This window comes from Tenrec ecaudatus, chromosome 8 (genome assembly GCF_050624435.1).
Source record: "Tenrec ecaudatus isolate mTenEca1 chromosome 8, mTenEca1.hap1, whole genome shotgun sequence".
NCBI lineage: Eukaryota > Metazoa > Chordata > Mammalia > Afrosoricida > Tenrecidae > Tenrec > Tenrec ecaudatus.
The window spans coordinates 7,848,375-7,860,739 of NC_134537.1; the positions used below are offsets into that span (position 1 = coordinate 7,848,375).

Below are 12,365 nucleotides of genomic sequence, written 5' to 3' on the forward strand. Positions count from 1 at the left end.
CCAACACGAGGACAAGGGCGGCGGCTATGCGGCGTCAGCACCTCACGCTGCTGGCAAGCTCAAGGTTGAGGTCCCCAGGCTGCGCCTTTCTCCCCGCCCGCGCACCCACACAGAGAGGGCGGCCGCATGGGCGTGAGGACCCCAGCATCCACCGAAGAAAGCCCGGCTACCTTATCTGCTAATAAACCCCCAAGGCAGTGGCTTCACACCGAGGTCAGATGGAGCATGAGCGGTCTCAGGGTCTGGTCCTCTGAGAAGACGAGAAGCCAGCTCCCCGAGGTCTTCACGAGGCCCCGCAGGCTGCAGCCTGGCCCGCACTGGCAGCCCCGTGAGTGCCCCGGGGCCTCGCCCGGTTGCAGTACCCGCGGTCCACACTGCAAGCACAGTCAGGCGGACCTCTACTACGATGGTCATATGCCAGTTCTCCAAACATGTTTGGACAGGAGTAAAATGATTTAAGAAAAGAAAATCACAAACTGAGCCAAGAAGCAGTAGCCCCTGAAGTGGCCACCTTCAACAATTGCCCATAGTCTGCGAGCGGACTGCACTCAGAATGAAAACCAAACTCGCCACCCTCAACTGAGTCAATGCCAACTTAGTGACCATACAGCACTGGGGGCTGGCCCCCGTGAGTTCCCAAGACTAACTCTGTACAGGAGTAGACAAGCCCTGTCCTTCTCCTGAGGGGGCATCTGGTGGTTTTGACTGCTGACCTTGCAGTTAGCAAGGTCAATGAGTAACCAGGGCGCCACCAGGGCTTCTTTGGGGCAAGACCCAGCAGCGACCCAAGTTCCATTCTGGGGTGAGCTAGCGTCACTACCTGGTGTCCCACCCCCTCCCCACGGGGCTCCAGCCACCTGCCAGCAGACAACCCTGAAGATGGTTAGAGTTCTAGACCAGGAAGGCCTGAGCCTGCCCCTCGACTTCAGACCACCACGTGAGTTGTGAGGCTGCCCATGCTGACGCCCGTTGGTGCCAGCCACACTTACTTCTGCTGTGTTCAGAGCAGACCCCAGCCCAGGGTTATGGAACCTCAGGCTAGCCAGTCTGACACCCCCTGCCCTACAACCCTCACTGCTGCAGGGCGCTGCCTGCACAAGCAGCCTGCCTCGGACGGGGACACATCTCTGCGCTGTTGATCTGACTGCCGCCAGCGCCAGGCTGCAGGGCACAGTAACGCCCCTTCAGAATCTCCACATAACTGAGGGGGAGTTTCCGCGTCACCCCTGAGACAGACACTGACTGGGCAGGACAGGCTCGATCGGGACGAGTTTCAGGGACACAGTGAGGAAGCCCCAGGTGAAGCTGCAGCTCCTGAGCCTTCCCAGGGAGACCACTGGCCACAGGCCTCTTGCCCACGGAGCCTGAGAGGGGAAAGAGTCACTTCATGACAGAGGAGCCACACTCCCCACCCCCGTGCACGACACACACACACACACACACACACACACACACACACACGAAACCCAGGTGGGAGTCCCTCTCCCCACAGTTAAGAAGCATTAGAAACGACATCAACAGGTCCGTGATTTCAAAAGGTGAGGCTTGTGTGTTTTCCTCTCACCTGAACTGGGCTTTGATACTGCTGGGGCTGGCACATCGGCTCTGGGTCTCCTTCTCTTGCTTTTCCCGCAGGATCCTCTCGGCAAGCAGGAAGTAGGTGGCTGTGATGTGGTTGTACCTGTTGGTCTCCAGGGCTCTGCGGAAGACACAGCACAGCGAACTTGAGGCGCACTGGGAGGGGCACGCGCCACGCTCGGCGGAGCTGGAGTTAAACACCAAACCCGACCTAGAGATGTACACGCACCCAGACGCAATGACTTGTGAGCTTAAAGATCACACCAACCCCCCACATCAACTAGAGGGAAGGAAACACAGCCACTGCTATCAGCTACTTAGGTTACTCTTGCAACTCTGCAAACCTGGATGGAAACATTCGTGTTGGAAAAACCCACCATGCTGGCGGCAGCTGGGCTGGAAGGCGGCTCCGGGTGTGTGAGAACAGGTAAGCAGGCTTCGCAGGTGCACACCTGACGGCCGTGCCCTGTGTGTCAGTGTGGACTTGTCAGCAGCATAAAGGGACATGGCGTCCATCATGGCACACGAACGTGCGCTCAAACGCCGGCATCCACTCAGATCAGGGAATTGGCAAGTCATAATGTGCTTTGTAGAATAAAATCAGCCTCATAAACCCACTTCAAGAGCAATGCCCCCTGAGTCCCTAGTCTGGCCAGGCCCACTCTCCGACAGGACACATGGGACACGCCTGCGAGTGCAAAGGAGCCCACGTGGCCCGGGGACCCGTGCATGGTGCTTTCTGTAGTTAACGAAAACACTCGGCACTCCCCCTGTAAGAAGTGTACAGTGTCGGGGGACAGCCCGGGCTAGGGGCCACCACCAGCGCTCAAGACAAAACACAGGGCTTGGGGCGATGGACCTGACCTGCAGCGGCTGCTCAGCAGAGTCCTAGGTGAGGCAGGTGATGTATTCAGGGGGCTTTTCCAGGGTCTTTGAGTCCAAGAACCACCCTCAGAACGAGGAGCGGCTCACATCGGGTAAGGGAAAGCAAGGGCTGAGGCTCCCCAGGGACAGCCAGCTCGGCTTGCCCCCCTCTCTCTGCTTCATCTGGGGCCTGTGATCATGCACTGAAGGGCAGCCACACCTAGAGTGCCCCCCACGCAGCCCCTTCCTTGGGAGCTCTAGCTGAAGGGGCATCAATGCATTCTCCATGGGAAGAGTCCCGGGCTGTGAGGCTGGCTGTACGCTGCTGGAGCTCAGCAGGCAGAGGCACCGTGTGACTGGGGGCCAGGAGTCAGACTCAGGCCAAAAGCAGGGGGTGGTTTTCAGTCTGGGACGCACGCCACTGTGAGCACTGAAAACACGGAGTAAGGTAAATGTCTGGCTATGTGAATGGGGGTGCGCACGAACAAAGGAGAATTACTCGCCACAAAGAGAGGGAGGCAGGCTCCAGCACAGGCTCTGGCGTGGGCGACCCTGGGAAACGTTCCAGTGAGCGCAGTCAGGCGGGCCGGCGAAGAGGGCCCACACTGCACAGTCCCATGGACAGAAAGAAGCGCCCGGGGCAGGCCAGCGTGTGGACGGAGACGAGCGGTTCCCAAGGGCCGAGCTTCTGCTGCGGATAGTGCCCTGCCCAACACGGTGACCATGACTGCCGCCACCGAACTTAAGGGGAGTGAATAAGGCAAAAACTATCTCAGGGCGACTCAGAAATGCAAAAGTTTTTCCTGTGCATTCCTGAACCTCTTCCAGTAGCCGGAGCGAGCTGAGAGGCCTCACAGGAATGCACTGGGAAATAGGTGGAAATTTACTGACGCCAAAGTGAAGAGGTGGGTCGATTTCTGGGGATCTTTTCTTGCCAGTAAACGAAAAGCAGCCTAAAGTCTCATGCCCTTCACACAGATGCCCCTCGCTCGGGGTCCAGGCCCTTACACTGGGCTGCTGCGTGTGGCCCCACTCAGGAAGCAGGCCTATAGGTCCACTCTGGGACTCAGTACCAGGTCTCTCAACCTCTTTTGCTGCCCAGAGCCCCCCTTTCCCTCATCCTCAGCTGTCTCGTGCAGTGTCCAAGTCCTCTGGTCCTCACTGGTGGGAAGGGTGTGTGCAGCTCACAGCCAGCACCTCTTACAGAAACTCACGACCATGTACAGAGCCAGTGCCTCTTCACACTGAGGGAGGGGTCATCTCAAAGGTCTGTGGGGACTCGGACCGGGCTTCAGCGTTCTTCTACGGGCACCGGGCACCAGTGGAACCTGTGGGACCTGCCACTGTTTAAGCTGCATGCTCCTCTAGCACAAGGTCACCATTGACAGACGTGGGCGTGACTGCCGTCCACCTCACTGACAATCCCCCACGACCCACCCTGATCTAGAGAGCCCAAAGCTGCCCCCCCCCCATTTCTCCCTGCTCCAGGGGACAAGACAGGTGAGTCCAAAAGACTGACAGGAGGAGACTCCAACCCCACGCCCGGCACTGACGCCCCCCAGGGGCTTACTGACAGGAACACCTCCATGCCACACACTGCACTGGGCACGGCACGGCGGAGTGAAGTACGATCTCACTCCTGCCAACTGGGGAGGCTGGCCACTGTGCGGTGTGTCCAGAGGCCCTGGCCGGGAGAGAATGGCCCTCCCAAGAGCCCGAGGCCCATGACCCACACTGAGAAGCAAGACCTACTCAACAATGGCGTCCCGGTCAGCGATGTCCCCGAGCACCATGCGCTGAATGATGCCGTTGTGCTCCTCTTCCGAGAGATTCTTGTAGGACACCAGAGGGATGTTGTACTTGGTGGCCGGCGAGGGGTCCACGCCCTGGAGCCAAGGGTGGTTCTCGATCTCCTCGAGGGAGGCCCTGCGCTTGGGGTCTCTCTGCAGCATCCGTGTGATTAGGCTGGAGGAAGGACACCCACGGTGAAAGCAAGCAGGGTGAGTAACGGCGATGCATATTACTACTTCCCACTCCTACACAATCAATTCAATTAGGGTTGATCATTAGGTGGCGGGCAGTGGGGGGGCTGGTAGAAATAATGAAAATGGGGTGCTATCAAGAGTTGTAAAATAAAAAGTCACCACCTCCAGATAAACCAAGTGGATCAAACAGACACACACAGCTTGCTGTAATCTACAATTAACTCTAGTCACAAATTCACACCTGTGCTTGAATTAGCTGCTGGCTTGGTGGCAGCCCAGAACCAGACCCAATGGTCAGGAACAAGCCAGGTGCAGGGCCCACCGACCCTAACAGAGACAAGGAAAATGTTACACATTTTTAGGTGTTTGTTTTTTTTAAGGATGTTATGTTGGCCAAAAGGGGAAAAAATTTTAAAACACTACTCAGCCACTGAAAGTACACAAAGTTGGGACTTTGACAGGCGATCCACAAAGCTGGCTTTCGGCCTAATGATTTCTGCTCCTGTTCTGAAAGCCACATTGGGTGAAGGGAACGCAATGCGTCAAGCTACTGAAGATGGGAGCCCAGCTGGAGGGAGAGAGGGAGGGAGGGAGGGAGGGGTGAAGGGAGGGAGGGAGGGGTGGATGGAGGGAGGGAGGGGTGGATGGAGGGAGAGGGAGGGGTAGATGGATGGAGGGAGGGGTGGATGGAGGGAGGGAGGGGTGGATGGAGGGAGGGAGGGGTGGATGGAGGGAGAGGGAGGGGTGGATGGATGGAGGGAGGGGTGGATGGAGGGAGGGAGGGGTGGATAGAGGGAGGGAGGGGTGGATGGAGGGAGGGAGGGGTGGATGGATGGAGGGAGGGGTGGATGGATGGAGGGAGGGATAGTAGATGGAGGGACAGAAAGAGTACTTGCTGTTTGGGTTCCTAGCATCAGTGTGAGAAGGGCTGAGACACACCGACGACAACAGACTGAATATGTACAAGGTCAGGAAGGAGACACAAGGAAATGACTAAGGAACAGAAGACCACACAGCACTGCTCTGTGGTGTTGGGTGGGTGGGTGGGTTGTGGGGGGAGGTGGCTCTAATACACAGCGAACCAGAATCCCAAAAGGAAATGAAAACTAGTGAGATGCTTTCTTTGAAAACCCAAATGAAGGTTGAACATGATCGTGGGACAAGAGGAAAGTACAAAGAAATCGAGGAAAGAACTAGGAGGCAAAGGGCAGTTATGGATAAAATACAGGGATATACAGATGTAAATACATTTATATACGACACGGGGGTAATAGATCTCTGTACATATATGTATAGGTTTAGTATTAAGGAAAGAGATGGACAGTGGGCCCCTACTCAAGTACTCCCCTCAACACAACAATACTTTGTTCTAACAATTCAGCAGTCTGAGATGCTCACCTTCCTGGCACGAGTGCTGAAGACAACAGGTGCACAAGCAAATGTGGTGAAGAAAGCTGATGGTGCCTGGCTGTTAAGACAACATCTGAGGTCTAAAGGCCTAAAGTTAAACAAGCGGCCATCTAGCTGAGAAACAACAAAACCCACATGGAAGAAGCACACCAACCTGTCCAAACTCTATCGCTGAGGAAAAAGCGGGTGCATAGCAAATGTGGTGAAGAAAGCTGATGGTGCCCAGCTATCAAAAGATAATAGAGTCTGAGGTCCTATAGGCTGGAAGATAAATAAGTGGCCATATAACTGAGAAAAAACAAAACCCACACGGAAGAAGCACACCAGCCTATGAAATCACAAGGCATCGAAGGGATCAGGTATCAGGCATCACAGAAAAAAAAACAAAACATAGCATTGTGAATGAGGGGGAGTACAGAATGGCAACCCAGGGCCCATCTGTGGGCAACTGGACATCCCCTTGCAGAAGGGCCGCGGGGAGGAGACCAGCCAGTCAGGATGCATGTAGCAATGATGAAAAATATAATTTTCCTCTAGTTCTTGAATGCTTCCTTCCCCCCACTCTCATGATCCCAAATTCTACCTTACAAATCCGGCTAGACTGGAGGATGTACAGTGGTACAGAGAGGAACTGGAAACACAGGGAATCCAGGACAGATGAACCTCTCAGGACCAGTGGTGAGAGTGGTGATACTGGGAGGGAGGAGAGAAGGTGGGGTAGAAAGGGGGACCCAATTACAAGGATCTACATATAACCTCCTCCCTGGGGGATGGACAGTGGAGAAGTCAGTGAAGGGTTCATGGGGGAGGGGGAACAGAAAGGGAGGGAAAGAATGAGGAGCTGATACCATGGGCTCAAGTACAAAGCAAATGTTTTGAGAATGATGAGGGAAATAAATGTACAAAAGTGCTTAACACAGTGGGTGGATGGAATGTGCTAAGAGTTGTACGAGCCCCCAATAATATGATTTTTTTTAAAAAAAGAAAGAAAAACTAATGGATGAAGAGTTTCCAAATTCATCAAAGAATGCAAACCTTGAGCCAGGAGCCCTAACACGTCCTAGATGGGCGGTCGGAGAAGAGACACCACCTCCACAGGAACAGCAGTAAGACACCCAGCTGACTGCAATGATGGGTGTCAGAACACAGCAGAATCATCTTTTCAAGGAGCAAAGGTGTCAACCCAGAATCCTATACCCAATGAAACTCTCAAGAACACTATCGGATAATGTCATGTTCAATACAAACTAATACAAGCATCACTGACAGATGCTCACCTAGAGAAATTTGAAAGGATCCAACAACTTTCAGAAGAATGAGATCCAGCTGAGAGGGTCGATATATACGAAGGATGAATAAGAAACATTTTGGGAAAATACCTGAGTAAGTCTAAATGATTTTTATCTCTATGAAATAACACCTAATTTGTGAAATAAAAAAAGTTACTAAAATATTGGAGGGGAACTAAAGCTTTGTAAGGATTTGGGGGTTATTTAGGAAGATGGTAACATAACAGATCAATTACGGATTTTGCTAAATTAAGTGCACAAATATGTCAGTGTGAGTTAAAACAGGAAGATCATGAACATTTTAGACTAACTTCTGTGCTAGTTGAGGGTAAAAGCAAATGAAGTCAAAGGTAGTTCTCTGAAACAGATGAATACAATTAACAAATCTGGGGAAAGGCAGATCAAGAATAAGGCAACAATAAAAAGAAAACAAGAGGAGGGACACATTGTCAATGTTGGAATGAAAGGGGCCACAGATTCTACAGACCTTCAAACTAAGAGGATGGTATAAATTTGGGCCAAATGGACATGATCCCTGAGCAAACAATGCAACTTAGTGAAGTCAGGCAGAGGAAGGACTGGAGTGGAGAAGCAGTGCTGTGGCTGACGGCCAGTCTCTCCAGGACAGGAGCGCCGTGGGGCCTCTCAGACAAGGGGTGCCGCTCCTCTTTTGGAGCTGGATCACAGGTGCCCAAGGTGCTGGGCTTTTTAGATGATGTTTCACACGCTCTTTAGAATGAAGTGTGTCAAAATACAAGTACATGAATCTGTTCCAGTTTGTCACTAAGGATGGTGGTATTACCAACATCGAGCATGCACACAATCTACACCCACAGATGGCCGCCCTGGTTCCTGAGGGAGAGAACAACACCAGCAATAGAGACCTAAAAATAAGCACCTTGAGCACAGCAGTCCTGACTGCGTGTGGCCTCTGCACAAAGGCTGAGCTAAGCTTTGCCGTCAGCAGGTAGTCTACTAGGGCCACCCTGCTCCCTTGATTAGCAAATGGCAAAGCCAAGTTCTTAACCGCATAACTGAAGATGGGGCTTCATTTGGAAAGAAGAATCCCACAGCTACCCTTAGCAGGTGAGGGGGGAAAAATCTCCTTTAATATCCTGATCTGAGTCTTAAAACTGTATCAAGACAACCAAATGCCTTTAAGTAGTAGCTGACCTCATTAAAAAATATCACTGGTAATGTCAACCAACGAAAGACCAAACTTCCACGGTTCCTGGCCCTTTACTGTATTTCACACTGCACATCTCCCATTAAGTCCCAAATAATCAACTTGAGTAGCTGTGTGGTTGCTGGCTTCCCATGGCCACGCAGGTAAGCCGGGCCTGTGCTCCTGAGTCAACGGGGGCCGGGGTGGCGGGGGGAGTCAGAGCCCGACACGTGTCTGCAGACTCCAGTGGTGCTCCACGGACGCAGTTCCCATGGTGATGTCTTCACTTCCGGGGAAGGGGTGCTGACAGGGCATGTGAAGGGTTTCTTGCTGGCAAGAGGCTGATTTATTTAACAGACAGACAAACCCAATCTGTACCCTGTTACATTTTAAATCATATTCTTGTCCCCCTGCCCCCCACCACCACCCCGTCTGAATAGCTGTTGGAATCTCACACTGGAACATAAACCCAGATGTGGGAACTTGGCTATTGAAGCTATCTTGGATTTTCCTGGCACCTTAAAGAAACAAACAGGATTTCTGGTTTCGGTTTGAGTGCCTGCAATCTCTGAGGGCTGCTGGTACTTACTCTTTACACTCTTTAGACACGTGGGACGGGACTGTGTATTTGCAATCCATGATCATTGTCAACGTCTCGCTGTCATTGGCTTCTTGAAAGGGTGGCTGCCCGCACACCAACATGAAGAGGATTACTCCCAGACTCCAAATATCTACAAAGAAAGACACAGTGTTAAAACCCGGAGTGCTCCGGAAACCAAAAACACCAAGGGAAGGACGACAACGAGGCTTGTTACGTTGACTAATCAGAACCCTTCAGCTCTAAGTAAAAACATCTAGGGAGGAAACCTGCACCCCAACAGGGCAAGACACCTACCTGCTTCGTTTCCTGTGACTCATCAACACTTAAAGCCTAAACAAGTACAAGACACATGGTGGCGCACAGGGAATGGTCAGCAAGTGGACAGTGAAGAGTCCAAGAATGCTAACTGGAAGCGGCCTGTCCAAGCTCTCAGGCCAAGGGGCAGACAGCACACTGCTGCTTTCCCTTTCCGATGCCCACCGCGATAAAATTAAGATATTCGGAGACAGGGGGAGGATTTCGCCAAAGGTGACAATCATCTCAGCTCTTCTCCTCAATCCTAGCGAGGTATCCAAGTTACAAAACTCACACCATTTTTGTCGATAAGAACACGAGAGCTCAGAGAGAGAGAGAGACACCTGTGCTGCTAGGAGGAAAGGGGCCCCTTGGGGGCCTAGTGGGATAGACCATAGGCAGCTAATCTCAAGGTTAGTGGTTCAAACCCACCAGCCACCTAGGGGAGAAAGATGTGGCTTTCTGCTTCAAGAAAGATGGACAGCCTGGGAAACCAATGGGGTGGGGTTCTACTCCGTCCCACAGGGCGGCTAGGAGGCAGAACTGACTCGAGGGCAATGGGTTTGATGTACTTGGTTGGTTTGGGTTATGTGACAAAAGGCTGGTTACCTATCACCTCAGAGGACAGAACCAGGGCCAAAGCTGTAAGTAACCAGGACTGTGGACGTACCCAACAGAGACATTAAAACACTAGAGCCAGCTGTCTATAAAGAGAATACTAACTCTCCCATCACTGAAAGTACCCCCGCAAAGACTGAGCAACCATCTGGTATTCTGCCCCCAGCATTCCCAAACAGGTGGTAAGGCTGGAGTAGTTTGCCCCTGAAGGCACTCCCAGTTATACAGGATGAAATGGGTATTGTTGCTGCTGTGAACACATTGAGCCAGTTTCAACTCACAGTAACCCGATGTACACCACCACAAACATGATTGGTGCTGTGTTTGGGCCCTTGCAGCCACTGTGCAGGTCCATCTCACTGACGGTCTTCTTTTTTGCCAACCCTCTGTTGACTCCCACAATACCCCACACCTCCAACTCTTGACGTCAAATTAAAAAAACAAGCCCGTCGAACAGAGGCCAGAGTGATGCTATTTTTCAAAGGAAGAGAGGATGGCTCTTTGGGAGGAAGTCAAAAATCATGCACCCACTCCAAACATGAAAACCAAAGGGGTTGATAGCGTGCGTTTCATTCAGAGGATCGAGTCAAACAAGCTTTCTAGACCACAAGGGGCTTAGAGACAGCAGCTCACCCAGCGCTGGCTCTCAGGGGGCACCCACAGCTGCTTCCACTTCCGTATGAAAACAACATCACACAGGCTCCATATGCTTTTCCACGGGAATGGGCACAGAGTGTCGACGAGGGCAATCAAGCTGCTGACGCGGTGATTTCCGATCTGGACAGACTTCACCACGGGCCCTTCCCTGGGAATCAGTGAGGCAGAAGGGATAGCTACGACCAGTGTCTACAGACACTAACAGTGTCCACTCAAGTGTCTACAGAGAGGATGTCAGGAGCCTAAGGATGATTCCGCGTGGGCCCTGGAGAACTTCCAACCCCAATTCCACGACCTTACCAACAATGTTCAAGGGATTTCCTGACGCTGGCTCTCTACACAGATCCCTTATCCCACTCTGAGCAAGGGTCAACTGTCATCAATAGTCACCACCAAGCCACTCCCCCCCTACCTCCCGGTGACACCAATGGAGTTCCACAGGGTCTCAGGGGACGGTTTTCTCTAAAGGGCTGCACTTGCCAGCAGGCCATCGGGCGGGGCTGCTCTGGGCTGTGGGGTCTCCCCTACTCAGAACAGGCCGCACAGCACAGCACACACCTTCCGGAGTCCACTGGCGGCCACACGTGGCAGCTCAGTGACGCATGCCCGTGGTTCAAAACGGGACTGTGGAAGTACGTTAAACATGTGGCGTGCTAAGAGCTCCCGGTGGTTAGGAGAACACACCACAAACACGTGCTCTGGACCTGCTGTCTGCAGTTAGGCCTCAGATCAGAGCTGGAATACGAAAATGGGTAAAAGTTGAGGCACTCTGGACTCCAGAGGTATGTCAAGGAGTCTGCCAAGTTAGTCACACGAGTCAAAGCATTCTGACCAGAGAACCGTCCAAATGGCATGTGTCCTATTGAGTTATGCCCGGGACACTGAGGGTTCTCCCTTTGTTCGCCTTTGCCTGTGACTCAATCGCCTCACGTTCCCATTCCTAGGGCCGCTGTCAGCACGCGAGCACAAGTGGTGGGTATGCGTTTAGCCCAGTGATGGGAACCGTGTGCCCTGCCTTTGCACAGCACGCTACGGACTCCGCTCCCGCAGCGCGGGTAGGACCGCCCTGTGGGCTTTCCCACGCCCTGGTCCTAGCAGGTGGTCAAGTCTTTGCTTCCAGGGAGCTGCTGGGGACTCGAAACCACCATGTGGCCCCTTCCACGCTGTAAGCTGTCGCAGGCATGAGGGATGAAGGCAGTATTCGGCACAAAGGAGACATTCAAAGGCAGCCGTCCCTGCCCCTGCTCGCCTGGGGCAGGCACTGCTGTAGGCACGGGGAGAAGACACACGGGGGGGGGGGGGGGGGGAGAGGTTCTTCTGTTGTGAAAGGGTTCCCAGTTCACTGTGAGGACCAGACAGGAAGTCGGTACAAAGTCAGAAAGCTCAAGGGGCACAGATCCGTCAACAGGCAAGGCCCCAGACGGGAGGACCCAGGTGTCATCTGCTTACCCTCGGTCATCAGGGGACTGACTTATGCTGTGGCCAGGACTCGGGTGGAGCTTACATTACGGAGTTTGTTTCAGGCAGGTTGTGAAAGGAGTGAGAGGAAGTAACAGAATCAAAGGGTGTGCTAACTGTTCATTTCAGGAAAAGCAAACTCCAAAGGGAAGGCTGGTGGTGGTCAGGGCTAAGAATACTTGTTCCCAAAGTGACTTATCTAGGCGGCAAAAGAAAGGACACGTATCAGAAGATAGGAAACGGGAGGCTCAGAGAAAGGCAGAAGTCTCAGTCCTCTTTAAGCCGGGCGTGTAGCCGTGGATGGGGGAGAAGCTGCAGGCCAGGGAGGTCCCTAAGACACTGCGGCAGAAGCAGGGCCAGCGCCTTCTACAGCACGGCTGCCAGCTGCCGGCCGGGATGCAAGTGCTCTTCCACTTGTGTTCACCAGCAAGTGGCATTTGACCCCA

At 53.0% G+C, this 12,365-nt stretch overlaps 1 protein-coding gene across 2 annotated transcripts in view; it reads right to left on the minus strand.

Moving 5' to 3' along the window:
- Positions 1 to 12,365, minus strand: part of SNRK (SNF related kinase) — a 54,471-nt gene that overhangs the window by 4,667 nt on the left and 37,439 nt on the right. For both annotated transcript variants that reach the window (XM_075555988.1, XM_075555989.1), the window contains exons 4-6: positions 8,881 to 9,022; positions 4,195 to 4,407; positions 1,565 to 1,699 (exon numbers count right to left, since the gene is read on the minus strand). In XM_075555988.1, coding sequence (XP_075412103.1) covers positions 1,565 to 1,699; positions 4,195 to 4,407; positions 8,881 to 9,022 — 490 coding nt within the window. The remainder of the gene's footprint in view (positions 1 to 1,564; positions 1,700 to 4,194; positions 4,408 to 8,880; positions 9,023 to 12,365) is intronic.